The sequence below is a fragment of the Aquila chrysaetos genome, chromosome 5, assembly GCF_900496995.4.
Source record: "Aquila chrysaetos chrysaetos chromosome 5, bAquChr1.4, whole genome shotgun sequence".
Taxonomy (NCBI): domain Eukaryota; kingdom Metazoa; phylum Chordata; class Aves; order Accipitriformes; family Accipitridae; genus Aquila; species Aquila chrysaetos.
In genome coordinates, this window is record NC_044008.1 from 36,896,703 (window position 1) to 36,917,351 (window position 20,649).

The window sequence follows — 20,649 nt, forward strand, 5'->3', positions numbered from 1 at the left end:
GATATATACTCTAAAGCCACTATTCTGGTGGTCTGTTTTTACTAAATGACTTGTATTATTTTTAATAAAGGATCACGAATGGGCAAGTAGAAGCTGTTTCTCAAAGCAAAATAATATTAATAGATTTCCACAGAAGGACTTACTTCTCATCTACACTAGCACCTGAGCCAGTCAGCATCTTCCTTACTGCCACCAAAAATAATAAAAATCTGAATTTTTAGAACTGATCTCACATTCCACCCCATGCATTCAACTAACAACTTAGTAAGCAGCTGTGTCGTGGTGCTTACTTGCTGGCTGGGGTTAAACCACGACAAGCAGTTAAAGGGATTTTCTGCTCCTGGCGGCCTTTCTCTGCCCTATATATCACATCCAACAGTGAGAAGCACTTGGCCATCACCAACTGTAACTAAATTACTTCAGTTGTTTCTGCATCACTACTCACTCCACAGTTTTAAATTAAATTTAATACTGAGCTTGCAGGTTGTCCACAGAGGAGAGAGCTTGGAGAAGGCACATTGCCCAGTCATTTTTGACCCCAGGAGCTGCATGCTTCTAGTTCTCAGTGCCTCTTAGGTGGGCTGCAGTGCCACTCCCGTGGGACTCTTGTGCATTCCCTGCTGTAGTTCAAGTCCGCAAGCGTATTGCTTGTCTGATGCAATCTAAGTATTGAGTTATTATTAGCAGTTGGCTTTATTAACAGTATTTCATTTTAGGGCTAATTATAGACTTCTTTTCTTTTTGTACTCCCACCCCATCACTAATGGGATGGCACTGGCTATCTGTATGCGTTATTTTTTTTTGTTTGTTTAATCAGGAAAGTAACTTTTGCTGTTGAACCAGTGGTGACTTTATATGTTTACCTAGACACTTCTAGTGTTGTCGACTCTGGTTCCAGTAGCACTAAACCAAGAGCCAATGAACTACGCTAAAATGCTCTGTAATTAATTGAGTGTACTTTCCTATTGGTTTACATCTGAACTCACCAATCTTTCAGTGAGGACTTCAGCTGGCAGCTAGGAAGCTATTACAAGCTAGTTTATAGTGAGTTTATAGTGACACTGCTAGCACGCAAAAACTGCCTGCCATCAGTTCCAGCATCCTTAGGTTGGAGATTTGCTGCCCTCATGGGATTAATTTTGCCCGTGATGATTTCAGTGTATTCTTCATTTGAACACAGCTAAGTCCAGGGCTGCAATGATGATACACAACCACGCTTCTGTATCACGGCTGAACAACATGCCACCAATTACTCAGACCGTGCAGGGAAATGAACAAAGAAGTGCAGTCACATCACTGTGGCCAGCTCTGAGCCTCAGGACTGCTATCTGTGGAATCAGTGTCTTTTTCTCTGCTGTCCAGGGTATCACATTCATCTCCAGGACGAGTTACTATGGCAACTAAACCTGGGCTTAGTGGATGAAGGCATTGCTGTGCAAGTCAGTGTTTATTTTGCCAGTAACATGGCTGGGATATGGCTGACCATGTAAGATGGAAGAAGCACAGATTTTTTCCCCCCGCTCTTCACTGTCTTACCACTGAGGAAGTCAGAATGACTTTTAGCACCTAAAGCATCACATCTACTTTGATCTCAGCTTTTCTGCTTAATTCAGCGGCAGTTGCAGGATATTGGAACAAGCTGGAGCGAGAAGTAAAAGCAGACTGAAAGTCACACTCTTTGCTCACTCTGCATCAGTAAATTTTTACCCAAGCCCTGCTTCATTCACCTATGCAGAAGTGACAAGGGAAGCCCTCGCTAAAAGCCCCAGGAGCAGGGCTCAAGCTGCATTGCGTAGCTGCTGCTGAGACTGAACGGCCTGGGGTGCTTGGCAAGCTCACAGAATTCAGGGCATGCAAAAAGCTTTCCAACACAATAAGGACGACAGCAGACTTGAAACATTCACCAAGCAAGCCTGGGGTGCTCCCCCTGGCCCTCCTCCCATAGTACGGATGGGAACTAGAGGTCCAAGGTACCCAGCCTGCTTGGCATGCCTTGGCCCTGGCCCAGTAACACTGGAAAGAAGAACCTGCAGGTCTCTCTGTGATCAGTTACAAAGGCACAGATTAAAAAGATGGTTTTGAGCTTAATGCACTGCACTAGGAGATCTGGATTCTGGTATATCTGGTTATACCAAAAGCTGCCCCTATTAGAGGTCACAGGCTCTTTATACATCAGTAAAGTACAGGTAAAGAGTGATTAAAATTGCGTATCAGCACCCTTTGCCCATCTTGCCTCAGACACTACGAGGTCTACAGGCTACACATGCAACATACATGCAAAGATGTTATTACAGTTGGAATCTTTCCTTGATCAGTGCTTATATTCACCAATAAAAATAGGCAGCAGGGGAATTTTTACTTGCAGTAGCAGCAACTAGCTTTTTTTGTCTGGCTTCGATAGTTTGGTTTTGTTGGTTTTGGTTTTTTGTTTCTTTTTTTAAAGGCTGAAAACCTATGAGAATTAAAAATTTAATAGAATTCATCACTCCTGGAAACTAATACCAATGAACTGTGGCTTTCCAGTTTACTGGTATTACTTAAATAGCCAAAATTCCTCTCCTTCCTCATAATCTGGAACATAAGGACTTCATGGGTAGATAATGTCTGTGTGTTAGGAGCAAAGACTTAACTGAATGTACCACTCACCGAAAATGTTTAAAATGGCTTCAACACCTGCTAGACTACCATAGACACTGCTAAGGTATGTGCTCTCCCAGAAAAAACAAGAGTTTGGAGAAGAGGCAAGACATTTGTTTTGTCTTCAAAAGCCTATGAACATTTACTGCCAAATAATTATTTCTGCCAAGTCAGTGCTGGATGTGATGTGCCAGTACCTTGGAACTCATCATCCACTGGATCACTAGAAAACGCTCTTCCTCATCACTGCACTTTGAGTGCAATGACTTATTTCTGATCCAACACCTTTTCTCCGCACCGCACTTAAAATGTTTCCTGAAGTGCCTCCAAAAGCTTTACCCAGCACAAAATCCTGCAATATCTGAGGTTGCTGCTATTCCTACGAATCCTGTGCTCTTGCTTCTCCCTGGAAGGAGGCCAGGCAGGAGAAGGGAAGCAGAAGTGCTTTCTGCAGGCCTGCAAGTTAGGCTTCTAAGGAAAATAAGCAGGGGAAACAGAGAGATGGGACTTGGCCCTATCTCCTGAGTGTGACTAAGATGCCATGCTTTTTTCCAACATTTTTGGCTAGGCAGGATCAGACCTCTCCACCTATCAAACTGCAGTCAGTGGAGGAGAATGTGTGTGGGAGAGGCTCACTTTGTCTTGAATTCAGTCTCTCCTCACTATATAGGCTCCTGAGCAGACCAGGCTTAAGTCATCTGTTGCCCTGAAATGATCAAATATTTATTATTTTCAAGTGATTACATCAAAGAATGAATAATAATCTAAAAAGGGGATGTGCACATAAGAGTGGCCAAAATACAATCCATAAGTGTTGCTCTCGCCTCTTGGGAGGCATCTTTTGAGTATTTGGAGGAATGAGAACTTCAGAGGATGAAAAGGAGTCACCACGGATTGCGTGGTCCCAGGGTGAAAAGGCCCTGCATGTGGTTCAGAGGTTTGCAGCTCTTTTTGTCCCATCTTTAGGAGGAGACAGGAAAAAGACCATTTTTCCAAATACTGCAGACTGGAGAAGCTTAGTAACTGAGTTAGTCTTTCCTCTAGAGACCTCTGAGTACTAAGTATGAAGCACAGTTGTTGTTTATGCAGACACAGATGTAAGGAGACAGACAGGGCTTAGGCAGACCACTCAAGGAAAACAGGGAAAATATACTCCATTTAGATTAGAAGATAGGTAGTTAAGAAAATCAGAAAATTAAAGTTTCTGAAAAATGCTGTAAACCAAAGACTAAAGCAAACTAGTTCTACAACAGTAATATACTAGAACACTTTTTGGTTTCCATCCTTACACAGTGTTTGTGCTTCTGGCAAAAATCACCCTGCTGGACGGCCTTGAGGAAGAGGTCAGATACCATGAACCACAAAAATGGTCAGAATCATCAATTCTGACTTCTCAGAAATTCTATTTAAGCTACAGTGCCAGTCAGCAAATACGTGGCTGTTTCCATGCCTCTCTCATTTACTTCATAAAAGCAGATTAATCCCCCAAATTTGACTTCCTACAACGAGAAGTATGCATGAGTGAAACAGCTGACAAGCACCATGACACAGAAGAGAAGGAAGTATGAATGTAGTGAGATTCAACACTAGCAGCAAATCCAGAAAGAACTGAAACAGTAAACAAAATAGAATTCAATTTTCAATTCACTATTTTATTACACTGGGCGCAGTCAGTATTATAAACACATTCTCCCACATCTGGGAACCTGAAGCACCAATGAAGTTGCTTAAAGTGCACCCACACAGAAGCGCCACAAAAACATTCACTCAATGAGCTCCTGCCATTTAACAATCCCAATTGCCTTAGCATTGATTCTACACTTGCAAAAAGGAGGAGAAAATCTATTCTGGACATGAGGACATATGTTCTAGCAGAGGATGAATATGCCCTGAAAACATAAGCACAGGGGAGCAAAAGCAAGGAGGCAAAAAGATGATAAAAAAAGCTGATGAAGCAAAGCAAAAAATCCAGTGACCCTGCAAGTCTGTGAAGCCTCCGAAGCATCAGGCTCTTTGCTTTGATCCCGTGTTCTGCCAATAAATCAAAAAAGCCCAAGAACCCATTTGCAGATTTAGTGAGTGTTTCAGGGCCTATGGAAAAGTCAAATCAACTTGTGGTGTTCTGCTTCTAATATAATGATAAAAGCACAGCTACCCTACGTGGCTCCAAGCACAGCACAAAATGGCAGTGCCTGCAATCTCTAAGCAGATCCTTAGCCAGACAACATGAAAGCCAGAAGAACACTTGTGCCAAAGATAGTCAACATGATCATATTGCATTACAGTCACTCTAGTGATATTGGGCAAATGTTATGTTGCATGAGGCTATACAATAATTGTGCAGTAATCAGTAAAAACATTGAGTCCCTGTTTTACTACTGCTTCATCACTAGCTATAAAACAACATCCTAATAATGAGCATAAAACTAAAAAGAACCGAGATTAACAAGGCATGTTATGGCAGTTTAGAAGTAAAAGTCACTTTAACAATATAAAATTGAACAATACTATTTAAAAGAATGAGCAGAGAAGATTTACTATTCCTCATTAAAAAAAAAAAAAAAAAAAAGCAGCTATTCTGAGAGCCTGGCCTAGTTGCCATAGTGTATATGTCAAAACTGGTAAGCAAAGCACAGCGCCTCAATGCTCACCAGAAAAGCACTGTATATTGGATAGCTGACTATAGCACTATCAGTCCCTAATTAGGTAACTTTGCATGGACAATGCTAACCACTTAGGCAAAGAGAGAGAGAGAGAGAAACATTAGAAAAAGCTTCGGCCAATATTCAGACATGAATTTTGACTGTACAAGTAGGTATATTTATGACAGAGTCCAAGAATGATCAGACAAGCCATTAGAGAATGAAAGCTGCTCCCTCCGAGTTGTTTTTATCAGGCTCTGAATACATCACCTCATTTTTAGTAGGGTTCTGGTATCATGTGCAGTTAACGTATAATTATTACAGAACTGTGATTGCATCGTTAGCAGAAGTTTAGTTATATCATTGACATTAGTGATGCCATAACATCAAGCTCAGTAATAGTTCATAACAAAACCTACAATTAGCACAATTTTCCCTCCCTTTTACACCAACCAAAAGTGTTCAGCTTGGAGAAGCCTAATAGTCCATATAGAAGTGAGCTAGGGCTGAACCTGAAAGGATTGCTGGCTGGTAATTTAGTAATATGGTAATTAAAGTCTTTTCATGATGTAATTACACATCAACTACAAAAGGACAGCTGCTATACAACACTGCCAGGGTACGTGGCATGAAATGATTAGATTTGAGAAGCTTTGGTGGTTAAACTGAATACCACAGACGTTAAGTCTGAGGTGTAGCTGGCACTGCATAGCACATTATTATTCAAGTCTCACACTTGGCGTTTCCTTAGTCTCATTGTGATAGTAACAGTTTGTTGCACGTACCTTGGTCCTGTGACAGCAGAAGCTGTTCAAAACCCACCTTTAAAAGCTCCTGCTGTTTTGAAGTTGCCTGGAATTAAAACACCTAACCTTCTTCTGGGCAGGGACAGAACAAACGAGGTTTGTGTGAACACAAAATGTTTATTTCCCACCCCTGCAGCACAAAACCTCCTTACACAGACTCCAGTCTGTGGGAAATGTAACTTGATTTATTTGTAGGCTTTTTCCAGTGGGGAAGCGGAGAGGGGAGGAGGAGGACAGAGAAGAGGCACAAATGAGTAGGTGAACTCAAAGAAACTAAAGCTCAGCTGAAGAACTGAGGGTTTCAGCATCTAGTTCCAACAGCAACAAGCACAAGTCCCATTTGGGTGAAAAAACAAATCCCACCCTTCTCAAGAGCAGACAAACATTTTTTAAAGTAGTTTCCTTATTGTATTTCTCACTGCCCTCATTTGTATCTGTACAAACCACGAAGTTGACCATGCAAGGCATGAGACAGCAAAAAGGAACATATTTTTCCAACTAACATGAATAAAACTTCTTGGCTACATGACTGGGCTCTTAAAAATACAGGAATGCAGTGTGCACCCTGGCAGTAGGCGCACAACCTCAGAGTTGCTTTTCTACTCCTAAAATGTCCTTTTAGCGATGAGGAACAACTTAGATGTTTTGCAATAGCTGGTTTTCTCCCTTTGTGAAACATGGGAAGTGGGGACTTGGCAGGAGAGAGGCCCAGACCAACTCATCTTCTACACTTTAAAGCTTTTATTTTCTTGAGCTATGAAAATCTAGAATTGGGCTTATTTGAAAGAGAAAGATTTTGGGAATCCAGAGAATTCTCCTCAGTATGCGGAAGGTTTCCATGAGGTCCATTTGGAAAGTGCAAAACCAAACTATTTTGGATCTGGAGGGACCCTGTTACCCACAAGATGCAAGGAATGAGTAGAAAAAGTTGAGTCCTGGTTCAAACAAGACCCAGCCTTGCCAATGGCTTCCCTTCTAATTGCTTATCTTCCTGCTTTTCTGAAGAGATGTTTCTGATGAGCTTGATGAACATTCAAAGCCTACTGAAGACTTAGTGGCTTTAACTATAGTGGACACTTGGGCTAATTCAAGATCACTGTCAACAAGTTTCTTCCCACTGGGTGTCAGAGGCTGCAGTGGAGCTGAGGCTGCTCCCAAGAAGCAGAGAAGGAATCCTGGGGGAACCAGAAGCAGCCAGTCATTTAAGAACAAAGATCTCAACTATGCAGAAGTAGGTCCTGCATGGCCAATTTTACACAGCACACTTTTAAGACACAGTAAAGCAATTTAGCCAACTCAATGGAAGAGACTCAACTGTACTTCAAGGACGAGAGCAGAGCAAAACATGATTATTTCTAATTTAATGGCAAAAGAGCTAAAATTTAGGGCAGCTAGCGGTTCTGATGACTAGACAGGTGGTCTGCTCAAACATGTTTGCAGCTACCCTCTATGAGTACCCATTTGATATTTGAACCAGTGCAGCACTACCAGCTGTTCCAGATGCAGTCACTTTATCAGTGTTCAAAACACAATCTAGTACACACCCAGCATCTCTTCTGTTTCAGTGGCTCTTTAGCGTCTTTCCACTTCTCTGCAACCATCAAGTCATTCAGAAACTGCGGTGGGGCCAGAAGTGTCGTCAACCTCCCTGATTGCAACCACCACTTGACAAGACACTGGAAGCTTATCACTGCCATTTGCATTAATTTCCGAGAGCCGTTAAGTGTCCAGCCAAGAAACAGAATCCTCTTGTGATACTGTTTGCAACTAAGCAAGTTGGTAACACGAGATCTGGGGAGTTTGGGGTGAAGGAATAGTTGGGGAGACACCACACTTACTCACCTGCTGTCACCAGCATTTGCCACGTAAAGCTTCCCCAATAAATACACCACCACAAGGGCTGTGCAGCCGCCAGAAATATTGTACACGGTCCTCTCTCGTTCTATTTGCAAATCCTATGGGAAAAGAGAACAAGATTTATAATGATGGCATTGCAATAAATGTTTCAGAAAATGAAGATTCCCCTAAAAAAGTAATAAAAAAAGAGTCTTTCTTAGACTGCATGTCCCACTGCCTTTCTTTACTGTTGCAGCTATGACCACATGGTCAGGCAGAAAAACAGAAAGTCAAAGAGTACCTATTACTTATGATACAAAGATGTTTGGGAGAAATCAGGACAGGAGGTTGTAAAACATCAGGCACCAAGGAACAAATGGCAACTCTGAGGGATGCAAGGGAATTTGCTATGGAAAAAGCACAACGAAGGCAAAGATAAATGTAGCTTCACAACAGGTACCTGGTGGTATAATTGGAGAGTACTTTACATAGACAGCAAATAATTAACGAGACCTAGCTCCAACATGAATAACTACCTGCTCTCCAAAAGGGACGCTAGGTTTGAGCAGCATATACCTTTACAAACAGCAGCGAGACACACTCATGCCACAAAGCTACCCTTCAGAAACACAGGGAATGGGTGGATGCTAAACTTGTTAAGGGGTCAGGACCGGGGCGGGGGAGGTCAGTAAAACAGTATTTACTGACAAATACTAGGCATTCACAGACTTTGCAGGATGAACCACAGTATTTAACCCTGTGTCTCATCTCACTGCTTTTGAGGTCCTGAAAAGACTTAATTTTATGCATGTGCACAGGCGCAAATTTAAGGAGGTACATACCTACTCAAATAGCATTTTCTGTGCTTAGCTTCCTACTAAACTAAAAACCCTCCTGCTTAACAGAAGTGGAGAACACAAGTCACATCTGTCACCAACAATCAATCAAGCCCAGCAATGAAAAAATACATACATACATATATATATAGTCCGTATATATATGTATAGTCCCAGGAAAGCTTGGAGAACATGAAAGACACAAGTAAATGAGCTATTTTTCAGTACACCATACATTTTAAACAAAAATTGAAGTATAAGCCAATGAATTCATTCTACTGCCTCTTAATTTAGTTTGGGGTAATAACACAGTGTGTTACAAATTACCCTCCTCTCCTGTGTCCAGAATCAAAACCAATTTCAAACTGGTCTTTCCTCGTAATACTGGATTCAAACAGGGAACATCATTTAACATTGCTATTGCAAGTACTGGCAGTTCTTTTCAGCTAAACCCTGCCTACTTGTAAGTGTTTTTTATTATATTTGTTTGCCTCTGTGTGTGTGCATACACACACAAGAGCTATGCTTCAGCCATTTTCATATTTGCAGTGAGCAACAAACAGCTCAAATTGTCCATGCCTTGGGTTATGGGATTTAGAGCTTTATTTTAGAGCTAAATTTATCTGAAGAAAACCACTACAACAAATGTAAACCATGACAGCTGCAATTTGATTGAAAATCTGCAGAGTTGGAGGGGGCCGGGGACCATGCTTTGCTTCTGGCAAATTTCAGGAGAGGGAGGTGACCCAGGGCAGCGGCAGGGATGCTCGGCAGCGCTCGGCCACTGTCCTGAGCAGGCTGAGCAGAGGTGTCTGTCACAAATAATGTGACTCCTTGCTGGCCGGTGAACATCGGGACCGAACCCATTTGTGACACGAATAGAGTACTGAGGCAGGCAGTGTGGAGGGGACAGCAAGAAACACGCAGCGCTACCCGACAAGGCCATCCTCTGCTGCACACGGGAACTGCACTCTGCTGCTAGAGCGACTTGGGGGCTTTACTGCTCTCATTGACTTGTGGTTTTCCTTTTTCTTTCCCTTTTTTTTTTTTTTTTTTAAATTTTTTTTGGAGGGGGGCAGCTGGGTGAGGACCAGGAGGAAAACACCTCCAAGCTGAGAATCAAATCTTGCAGAACCTTTGGTCACAGACACGGGCCTGTTATAAATGCCTCTTTATCTAATCTTGCCATAGAGAAGCTGATTTTCCTCCCCATGGTTTCTATCTATTTTTAAATTAAGCTGAAAAGAACAGTTCAAAGGAAGCAGACATTTCTAACCATCAAAATAATTTAAACTTACAAATACTACAGTGGATTTTCCAGGCACTGCCAAGAATTTTAAAAAGTCTTCAGCTCCACAGTTCAGCGTATCCTCCGAGACCCTCAAACAATGTACAATTCCTCACCTGGTTTCAGCTCTGTCATACGTACACTTTGCAAGTGCTGGAATGCCTAAATTAAAATTTATTTCTTTCCATAAACAGAATTCAGAAGCATCTATTATAGGAGAGAAGATGGATGATCCTTAGGGCCTCATTTTCAGCGTTTCCTTGACTTAAACTAAATCTGTGTACTGGATTTTTTCGAATCATTGCTGTTCATGGGCTCTTCCATCTAGTTGTTGTTTGCAACTTGAATTTACTACCGTGACTTGCGAGAGTATATTCAGTGCCATGTTTAATTTGATATGAAGTACTTTGTTTGACATTGCCTTTTTTGGGGGGAGGGAAGGAAGGGAAGGCTTTCCTACAGCTCAACAAGATTTGAGGGGGAAAAATAAACCAAAATAAAATAAAGAGCACCGATGCCACTAACTCATTCTGGTGTAGAGACGTTAGCTTTTAATGAAATACTTTATGACAGAGTTGCTGGGGAAGTAGTACAGCACAAAGCAGGCAGAAGCCCCCAAATGCCTCTGAAGTCTTTACTAGTGTAAAGGGCCTCATTCTGGACAAAGTTGGACCGTATCCAAAGCTTTCCTCATTTTCCACCTGGAGAAAGATTTCAGAGCAAGCTCCTCCCCCCCCCCTTCCCTTTTTTCCTCCTCTTTTCTGTCGCACGCGGCTCATCCCCGCATAGCCATCTGCGTGCGGGGAAGGGCCGAACAACGCTGGGCAGAATCAAACGCCGGGCCGTGCGTGCCACTCACTCGGACCCCGACAGGAAAAAAGAAAGGCGGCGGGGGGCGGGCGGATTTCTCTGTGCTCCGTTCCAAAGGCCGTCATCTCCTGCCAAGGAAGCAGCTAACTTAGCCGCCCTCTGCCCCCCCGCTCGGGAGGCCCGCTGCCCCGGCCCCCCTGCCCCGGCAAGGCAAGGGCAAGGCCCGCGGAGGACGCCCCGCAGCGCCGCGGGGTGCGTTTCCCGAGCGGGCGGGCGGCCGGACGGAGGGCTCGCTTTCTCCGCCGGCGGCAGAAGCAAGCCCGAGGGCGCGGCCAGAGCCCCGGGCCGGGCCGTCCCCGCGGCGCCCGCCCCGCCGAGGCTGACGGCCGGCCTCCCCCGAGCGAAGGCGGGGGCCCGCGGCGCCCGCCGACGCTGCCTGCCGCAGCGGGAGGAGGATGACGCCACGAAGCCGACACCGACCGGCGGCGGCGTGCTCCTGCCACCTCGTGGAGGCCCCGCGGAGGGGCCCGGCCGACGGGCCGGGCCGGGGCGCAGCGCAGCGCAGCGCCCGGGGTGCTGCAGGGCCCCCGCTGCTCCTCCGGGGCCCCCGCTGCTCCTCCCGCCCGCCCGGCCGCCGCCAGCCACGCGCGTGGGGCGCTCGCCGCGGGCAGACGGCGTGGAAGCAGCAAGCGCGGCGGCACGAAAGGCGACCGCCGGCTGCCGCCGGCGCCGAGTTGCGGAAGTTTAGGGCCTTGGAGACAGAGCTGGGAACGTTCCGATGGCGGGATCGTCATCAGCGCCACAAGGTCGCAGACCGCAACAACAACTAAAACCGCATCTTCCATCTATAGCCATCCTCAGAGAGGGAGCGGCCTTTCCTCCAGGATCTCAATCTTGCTGTGAGGGAAAGCAGCTTTACTCCCTACGCACAATCAGGTATCTGCTTAAAAAATCACGTTTCAGAAGGCATAAAGACAAAATTAAGTCCTTAATCTGCTTTGCCTCTGTCAAAATGCCTCTAACACTGTTTCAACCTCGTTTCTACTGGCTATTTAATAAGAGGAAACTTTTCAAGAGGAAAACCGTACAACGTATGTTGCTCTCTCAAGATTGTTCAAACTGAAGTGGCACCACTCTTGCAAAAAGCACCTGTCTAGATTTCAACTGATTAAAAAAAACTCAATAAAGAAGAAAATCATGGTGCAATGTATACAAACTTATACCTTCCAATAAATCAATACAGACTAGTTCTGTGACGTTTTTTCCCATCCAAAATTAAACAGGGTTCAGTGTGGAATAGGTGCTCTCTCCCCTTAATCTTTCTTTAAAATACATATTACATCACACACGCGTATACAAGGTTAAACACAGGGAGGGGATTATGGTTTGATGCTTCTGTCTGGTACAGAACAGCACTTGGAAACATCCCACTTGGCTCCCCAGAACTGGATCTATAAATGCACATCTTAAAACTCAAGAGATGAAAGTTAAGAGGATTTGACTTACGATACCTTCAGAACTTGAGCTTATTTATCCTTTCAACTGGCATAACTGTAATCACTGACACTTACTGGCATTGAGCATTTTTTATTTTTTAAACAGGACAGTAAATTATCTGAGAACACAACACAGAAGCTTGCTAATCCTACTTCCAACACAATCAGAGAACACCATCTAGAAGTACTTCAAAAAGGGGACAGCTCAATTGTTAAATTTCTAACTTAGGCAATGACTTGGCCTGTGTCGGCTTTCCACAGCATTTTACTGCATGTAGCTGTCAGACAAGCACTGTCCAAAGGAAACCACACCCAGTAAAGGTAAAAATTTTAAAAAGCCTTTTGAAAGGGATGAATTGCATTTTATTTGAGACTTGAGGCAAAAACAGGGAGAGCTTAACTAGGATTCAAAAGGCAGTTGGGGAAAAAATTAATGGTATGGTAAATGCTCCCAGGAAAAGGGTTCATCATTAGATGAACCTGTCAGGTTGGACTGTTTAAAAGGAGGAGAGGGGAAAAAAAAAAAAAAAAAGGTACCTGTATCTACTCAGCATTTTCACCAGTTCAAAGGGCTCCTTTGCAGGGAAAAACACCAAGAAGTCTGCCTACATGTCCAGGAAACATGAGCTTTCACCAAGTGCCAGGTAAAATGATACACTCTGCTGGCACAAAACCCTCATACATTATGCACATCTCAACTGCACCGACCTAACTCAACATCATCCGTGACGTTACAGTACAAAATAGGGCGGAATAAACAATGTGCTGTGGAAGAGGCCCAAAATCTTCACCCAAAGACTACTAGGAGTGTAAGTTAGCAGGAAGTTAGACAGAGGTAGAAGGAAGATCAATCATTGCAAGCATAGCTGAGACTCAGGAGTGTTGATCTTATGAACCACTCCCTTACATGGACAAAAGAAAAGACTCTTTTGCCTAAACCAATTATAAGCACAACATCCCCCAAGAGCTTAAAGTAGATGTAATTATCTATTGCTTTTCTTAATCTGACCATTTTTGTAGGACTTGCCTTTAATATAAAACTTAATGCTGAAATTATATTGCATTCTGGTAGACACAGAGTCATACAGCAAAGACATGAACTTCAGCTGTCTGATAAAGAGCAGAAGTGGGAATTAAGGTATCTGATCTGTAGCATATGAACAAAGACACAGGGAGGAAAATAAAATATTCTCTGAACTTCAAGTTTAGAAAAAGGGAGGACAGATTACTATGACCTGTACATGGAATACCCAGACACCATAACTGTAGCAAGTTATCCAGGGTTTCTGCATTTGTCATACTCTATAAAAGCCCTCCCAAGCAGTCAGGTACCTGGACATGAGCCGAGATGGTCTTCTGTGTGAACACCTACCAAACAGAGGTGTGAACTCAAAATAAAGCAGGGCAATAACAGCCCTGCTCACTCGGATGTGTTCAGGAAGGCAGTGATGGGTAATGCACATGCTACTCTCATAAGAAAGGTAGAGCACTTGAAACAGCCCTTCTTTAGCTCTCCTACTTTTGCTTTCCAGTCCCATGAAACTCCATTTCCCATCTCTCCTGCACTTGGAGCCAGTTTCAACAGGAGAGAGTCACGTCACACACTCGGAGCCTGGCAGTCTTCTGGCCTGAAAACTGCCCCAACCAAAGCATGACATCAGTGTCCCTCTCTTAAGCATGCTCTGAACCCACTAGGGTGCAGTGCATGTGCAGTGTCATCTTTTCCTTTCTTTCTTGACAAAGAAGGGAGCAAGCTCGTCCTCCCTTTCTGAAAAGGGCATGCTAAACTGACAGATTTTCATGCATCCTCTTTCTTTTCAGCGAGCAGAAGTTGAGCCCACTAGCCACAGTGCATAAATCTGCTCGCATGCCCCACGCTGAATGATGCCTAAGCCACAGCTCTGGATCCTGCTCCTAGACCTACCGACCTAAAAGTCCAAACACAGTTGGTGGGTCTGTTTGCCTGCATTTTCTTGGGGAGAAAGGACAATCCAGCAAGGTAACTGCTATTCAGAATTCAAAGTGAAGCACCACTTTGTTATAACAATAACTGTAGTCTCTGATTAGATGCATGTACTAAACAAAATTCACATATATCAGAAAAAACCAATGATTGAATACTTCTTTTCAGACAACAAATAAAACCTCTGGGAAACACTCATTAGTTCAAAAACCTGCTCAGATAAGAGACTTTTCTAAAAACAACAAAAAAAAAATCAAAAAAAAAGGAAGAAAAAGAACAAGACCACATCTCCCAAGACCTGATCCGCATGCACCCTTGGCAGGCTAAGCCTCTGCTCTGCCTGACAAGAATTATTTTTAATAACGTGAAGTGAACAGGGGAGATGCGGAGCAGCTACATCAATTACAGAAGAGAAAAAACAGCCTTCCATAGGGAAACTGATGGATATTCTGTTTCCATAGGGTCATGATTTCCTCCCAGTTGTTCATGCTGTGCACAAGTCAAGTGGGTGGTAGGACTGTACTTAATACCCCACTCACCCACACCCAACCTGCCTCAGTCAAGAGCTGCACACACACTCTCTACAGTCACTACTGAGCTTTATGAGCCACCCCAACACTAATGTGAACCACAGGTCATTGGATCAAGTATGCTGCCCCTCATCCATGTCCCTGATGTGACCTTTTATGACCCATTTATGTATTTGTGGGCAACACGAACAAGGGTCCGTGGTGCAAGGAAGGCTCAGAGCCTTTGCTGCTGCTCCAGTAAGGCAGTAAAGTGCATGCCCATATACACAGCCTTATGATAACAGCCAATGTTGAAATCTGCTACTGTGAGGCAATACTAATTTTTATCTTAAGAAAGGAAAAAAAAAAAAAGAGCACCAAGCTTCTACAAGTCAAGTAATCCACAAACATGGCTATGGTGCTGCCTGGGGCTTAAGATGCAGTTCCTGCCTCACAGGGATGTACTAGGTAAGCTGTTGAGGCTCTTAAATAATTCTGTCCACACTCAGATGGTGTTTAAGTAGGGGAAGAAGAAAAAGGTGAAAAAAAATCCCTAAATGTTCATCTTCTCCAGGCCATGCACCTCATTAATGTATGCAACAAGGACTTCAGAGCCCTGAGATATACATACCATTTCCTTGAATGCACCTTCTATGGCCCCAATAACCAGGCACTCATGTGGGATCTTCTTCTCAGTGAAGAAGCGTGTCGGAGGGGTGCTGGGTGAGCCGGGGGCCCCCACACCACCACGCAGGGAGGCCGCCCGCGTCAGCATCCTGCTGTTGGTGGCTGGGTTGTCGGGCTCCTCTCCCAGGCAGGTGGGTGGGAGGACAGCCGTGTTCTTCAGGATGTCTACAATCTCCTGCAGCTGCTCCAGGATATGGTGCTGCAGCAGTTTGGAAGCGACCACAGCTGCCCCCGACCCAGCGTGTCCATCAAAGAGGGACCAGTAGTACAGGTTAATCCCATCTGTGTCCTGGAGAAGCAGACGGGGAAGAAAGGGAAGGAAAAGAGATGGTCACTGTCACACAGCCACGAATGAGATGACCGGTGGCAGAGGGGCAGCAGGTAAAACACAGGTAACTTTCCCAGAGGTAACCTTCTTTCTGAAAAGGAGAAATACCCACTGTGTTAGTACAGCTCTCGCAGAAAGGAGAGATGCTTATTTTTGACATACACCCCACCATTTTTTTTTCTTTTTTTCTTTTCCTTAACCTCCTCAAAAAAAAAAAAAAAAAAAAAGGCTGAACTTGCGATCATTCTTACCTTACAGCCATCATAGAATGCACTGACCAAGCACAGCTACCACTGTGAGACTATGTTAATTTCCTAATGACTGTGTAGATCAGAAGAAAAGCATTCAAAAAATCACATCATTAATAAATGATGGACGTACCACCAGGGAGACCAAAATTCTACACAAGACAACACCTGATACTTCTGTGGCAGACCTTTCTTTTCACTAAGCATGACACAAAAGGACCTCAGTTTGACATCTAGTAACAAGAACGTGATCCCTGCTTCCATGACTGGTAGATAAGGTCCATCCATGCTGGCAGATGGGACAGCTCAGGCTTTCCCTGCCTGTGACAGCCCAGGAACCAGCACAGTGCAGAGGTCCTTGAGGATGGCAAACACAAGTGAGATCAGCTGCACTCCAACCGTGCTAGCCTACACCCTTCACTGCCTAGTTCTTCCCAGTCCTCTGAAAAGTTTCCTGGACAGTACTGGTGTTACATACCCTCTGATCAGAAAACCTATGCAAATGTTTTCATATAGTTCTCGGCATAATCGTATGCTTTTAGATCTTATATCTTAGCTCAACTCCTAGCATGCCGGTCAGCACAACTGCTCTCATACAGGTAGAGTATCCGGAAAAAGTAAATTTTGTAGGCTTTATTATTGAAATTAAGGTCTATGTGGTAATGTTATATATTTGTTCAGCAGTTACTGATCAATGATGTGATTTTCAAATACTTTTCCCTTTCTGCTCCACGGAGTCACCTCTGACAGGTGTAAGTCAGCTCCACTATCACTCTGATCTGAGCAGAAACCATGTTTTTGTGGTGGGGTGCCCTATCACTCAGATAGGGCCCATTAACCCAGGGCTGGAGGCAGACTAAGTTCTGGGCAGCACCAGCTCCAGTCTGCCTGAAAAATACCAAGGAGTCACACCCTAGATAACCTCAACTTTTGGGGGGAGAAATTCACCTAGAAATCCTCAGGGAAGCATTTAAGGCATAATAAAACCTGTCTTTGCATGATAGCATATTTGGCAGCAGCATGTGGAGAATCTTTCCAGTCTCTCCTTTCCCCTCCATTTCTTCTTAAACCTGCACCTTCTCCCATCTATGCTGAAACAAATGTTTGTGGGGCTGCCTTGCGAGTCAGATGCGGGTGGACTAATACCAATTTAGAAATAAATAATTTTGCAAGGGACAGGAATCGGGCAATACTGTTGCAAAACACCTCATACTAAGAAAGCATAACCTAGATCTCACTGCAGTCAAAGAACTTAAAAATTATATCTGCATGTCATGCTGACTGTGGTCTAATTTAGGATGACAGACGTGATGCGTTTCGTTCACCCGAGCACTGCTCCGTTACGCAACAGAGCAGCATGTAGTCTAGGCATCACCTGCATCCCAACACCTCATGCCCAAAGCACTGCTTATTTCAAACTTATGGACAGGGCTGCAAACTGCAGCTCTTTACTTTCTGCTGTTCCAGCTGCTTCACAAAAGTGCCAACCACTGGCTGTAGGACAGGGCAGACAGGTTGGAGTAAGAACACCATGAATTGTCATTTGCAGATCCAAAAGAGATCATTCATTGTTGCCCTGAGCTATAAAATCCAAAATTTAACGCAAAATGTCTCTTTTAGCAACATGTATATAGACCATCACTACAAGTTCATGCTGTTCAAAGGGCAGAGTTCATTGCTGAATGAGCATTATTACTTATAACTTACTTTGTTGTAATGGCACATTTAAAAGCCTTGATTATAAAAATTACATAAAAGTCTAATTTTTTTATCTTATAGCATTGCTGGTGTAGTAAAGTTCAAACATATTCTTAACTAGTGCATTAACAATATAGTCACCTATACAGCAGAGAGTTCCTCCAAGAGAAGGAATTCAGCAGTCTGTAGTGCACTCTTCATTTCATTACTGAAATGCTGAGAAAAGGGAGTATTGTCCTACAGTACTGGATTACTTACCACAGTGAGGATCATAAAGGATACATCCTATAATGGTTGAAAAACCAACAAATGTACACATTTCCTGATGCAGCTCCTTAGCCAGTCCCACCCCCTTACCCAGTCTGGTATATTCACCAAAAACCTGTTGTGAAATTTCACCCTCGAAGGCATGACTGGCAGTTGTGCTAGCTTGCTCTGGGCTCAGAATCCCTCCAAGTTCACACAACAGTTGGCTGTAAAATTCTGCTTAAGCCATTTTTAATGGATAACAGAATTACTGACTAAAAAACCTGTTTGTAAAAATATATTGCTATTCATGCAAAATGTGAATTATTTTGCCAACAGAAACAAGTATCCCAAAGTGAAGTATTTCAGCTGCAAACTGAAAACATTTATTCAAAATGTCAGCATTGTGCCTCCTGGGAGTCGTAGATCAAACTACTTCTGCTCCCATTCTTCTCTTAGGGTTTGGCTCCCTGGCCAAAATCCACCTCATGATGCACATGATAATGCTTCCACAGCTTATGTCTTCATGTCATTTGAAAGGTGCTACTCCTTTGGAGATGTGCTGCCTTTGGGGGGAAAAGCATAAAGGCATTACACCTATGATCGAAATGGAAGTATTTTACTTTCCACCTAGAGGAAGAAGGTATTTTGTCATCGCAGTCCCCTTGCCCCCAAAACTGTAACAGAAACTTGTAATTAAGAACAAGTTTAAACCCTCCACACACACTAATTTTCTGAAGTTTTCCAAAGCAAGCTCCCACCAAAGTCTGTATTAGAGGTTTTCAAAAGATAAAGGAGAACAGTTATTAACACAATTCACTCTCATTATTGTGAGCACTACACTGGATATGTCCTACATTGAACAAGCCTCATGTGAACTTGGTAGTCAAATAAGATGCCATCAGAGACTGGGAAGCTTTAAAACAGACCAGAACAATGACCCATGACAAAAAGTGAAATTGAAATGTTACCACTTACTTCCTCTAAGCCAACAGGCAGCACAAATTAGGACAGAGAAGCTCACATGGGCCTGAGCTGTATTCTCAGGATGTCACTGACATGAACACGGCATGACCACATCAGCTACAGTGGTTCTTCTGGAGTTCACTGATCTTGTCCTTCTTGGACTAGTAACACGTTAACTTCAGTTGGGATCTGCAGGCATTACTGTAACCTAAATATTAGTCTCCAAAAACTTGTATGTATTCCTATCAAGCTTCATTTACTTCTGAACTTGCAAAGAGAGTATAACCATGAATAACCTATTAGCTGTCTAAAAAAGGAAGAAGAAACAAATTCCTTCATCTCACCCTGAGAATAAAAACAGCTCCCCTATTTGAAAGAAATGAATTCTCCAAAACCATACCAATTTGATGAGAATTAAATTAATGGTGCAAATAAAGCAGCAACTCAGAGAATGAACAAGGGCCAGCAGTCAGGGCACACAGATGAGACAAAAAGCACAAAAAGGTCCTTGCTTTTCCTCCCACAGCTGCGATGACCTCCATAGCCACCAAGTGATTACCTATGTTGGTGTGCATATGCATGGCTGTTCTCTCTCTTTCACATCTGGGAGCTTGAACTTCTTCCCAAAAGTATTGACGTTCTGCAAACTCTCAGAGAACAAGACATCTATTTCTACTAGCTCTAGTGGTATTCTGTCAAAAGCAGTCTTCCAAACATCGATCTCCATTTTATTGTTTTAACTGGACAGAGCCCTCAAGTGGGAGTATGATTGGTCACCACAGTGATTTATTTTAGATTTTCTTTCAAAAGATTCAGATTTAACAACATTCTGAATAGCTACCAGATACATGAAGAGCAAACAGATCCTTCACTGCACTGACCTTACAATTCATTTCCAGAATGTACTAGGAAATTTAATAAGCTTCAGGCTCCTCAACTGCTGACCTAGCTTTCAGGAAAGTTCAGCAGTCTCCTCTGTTTTGTAATTGTGAAATATAATTAAGACATGGAAAGTTTTGGGTCAAGCAATGGATAAGAAATCATGAAAGAAAATGCATATATATACACATAATTGGAGCTCAGTTATAGGAAAAAAATGGGCAGCCTTAGCAGTATATAGTGATCAATTTGGGATGAATTTTTCAGGTAAGCTAGAAAGTGGTCCTACACGTTGCAAACCCTCAGAATTTTTTTTATGAAGCTAATTCCAAACAGGCAAATAAATCATGTTGCCACTAAAGATTTATTCTGAAAACCACAACCCACCCCAACTATTATTGTTCCAAATAGGAACTATATTCACAAAATGCATTAGCGCATAACTTTAGTTGTGGCAATTGCCACCCCTTCCTCAGAGAAAAGGCTCCTCATGTTACCGATGATATGTTCAGCTACCTGTGGTAGGCAACCAGCCTTGTGTCACACAAAAAAAATACTCCGTCCCATCCTTGTGGCAAAGAAAACTGCAGAATTAATAATTATGTATCCTCACATTACAGTGACAATTAATAATGCATCACATTAAGTCCTGCAACCTGACTGTCACTATGACAATATCCTGGCATAGGAATCCCATTTCACTCACTGATGGTCTTCAGTATTCATTATCAAGGTACCCTGTAGCTGAAGGCATTTGAAAATAGTACCAGTGAA

At 43.3% G+C, this 20,649-nt stretch overlaps 1 protein-coding gene across 1 annotated transcript in view; it reads right to left on the reverse strand.

The window, feature by feature from the left end:
• PPM1H (protein phosphatase, Mg2+/Mn2+ dependent 1H) overlaps nt 1-20,649 on the reverse strand; it is a 145,623-nt gene that overhangs the window by 49,590 nt on the left and 75,384 nt on the right. Inside the window, exons 3-4 of the mRNA XM_030014468.2 lie at nt 15,455-15,799; nt 7,928-8,040 (exon numbers count right to left, since the gene is read on the reverse strand). Of these exons, the coding sequence (XP_029870328.1) occupies nt 7,928-8,040; nt 15,455-15,799 (458 nt within the window). The remainder of the gene's footprint in view (nt 1-7,927; nt 8,041-15,454; nt 15,800-20,649) is intronic.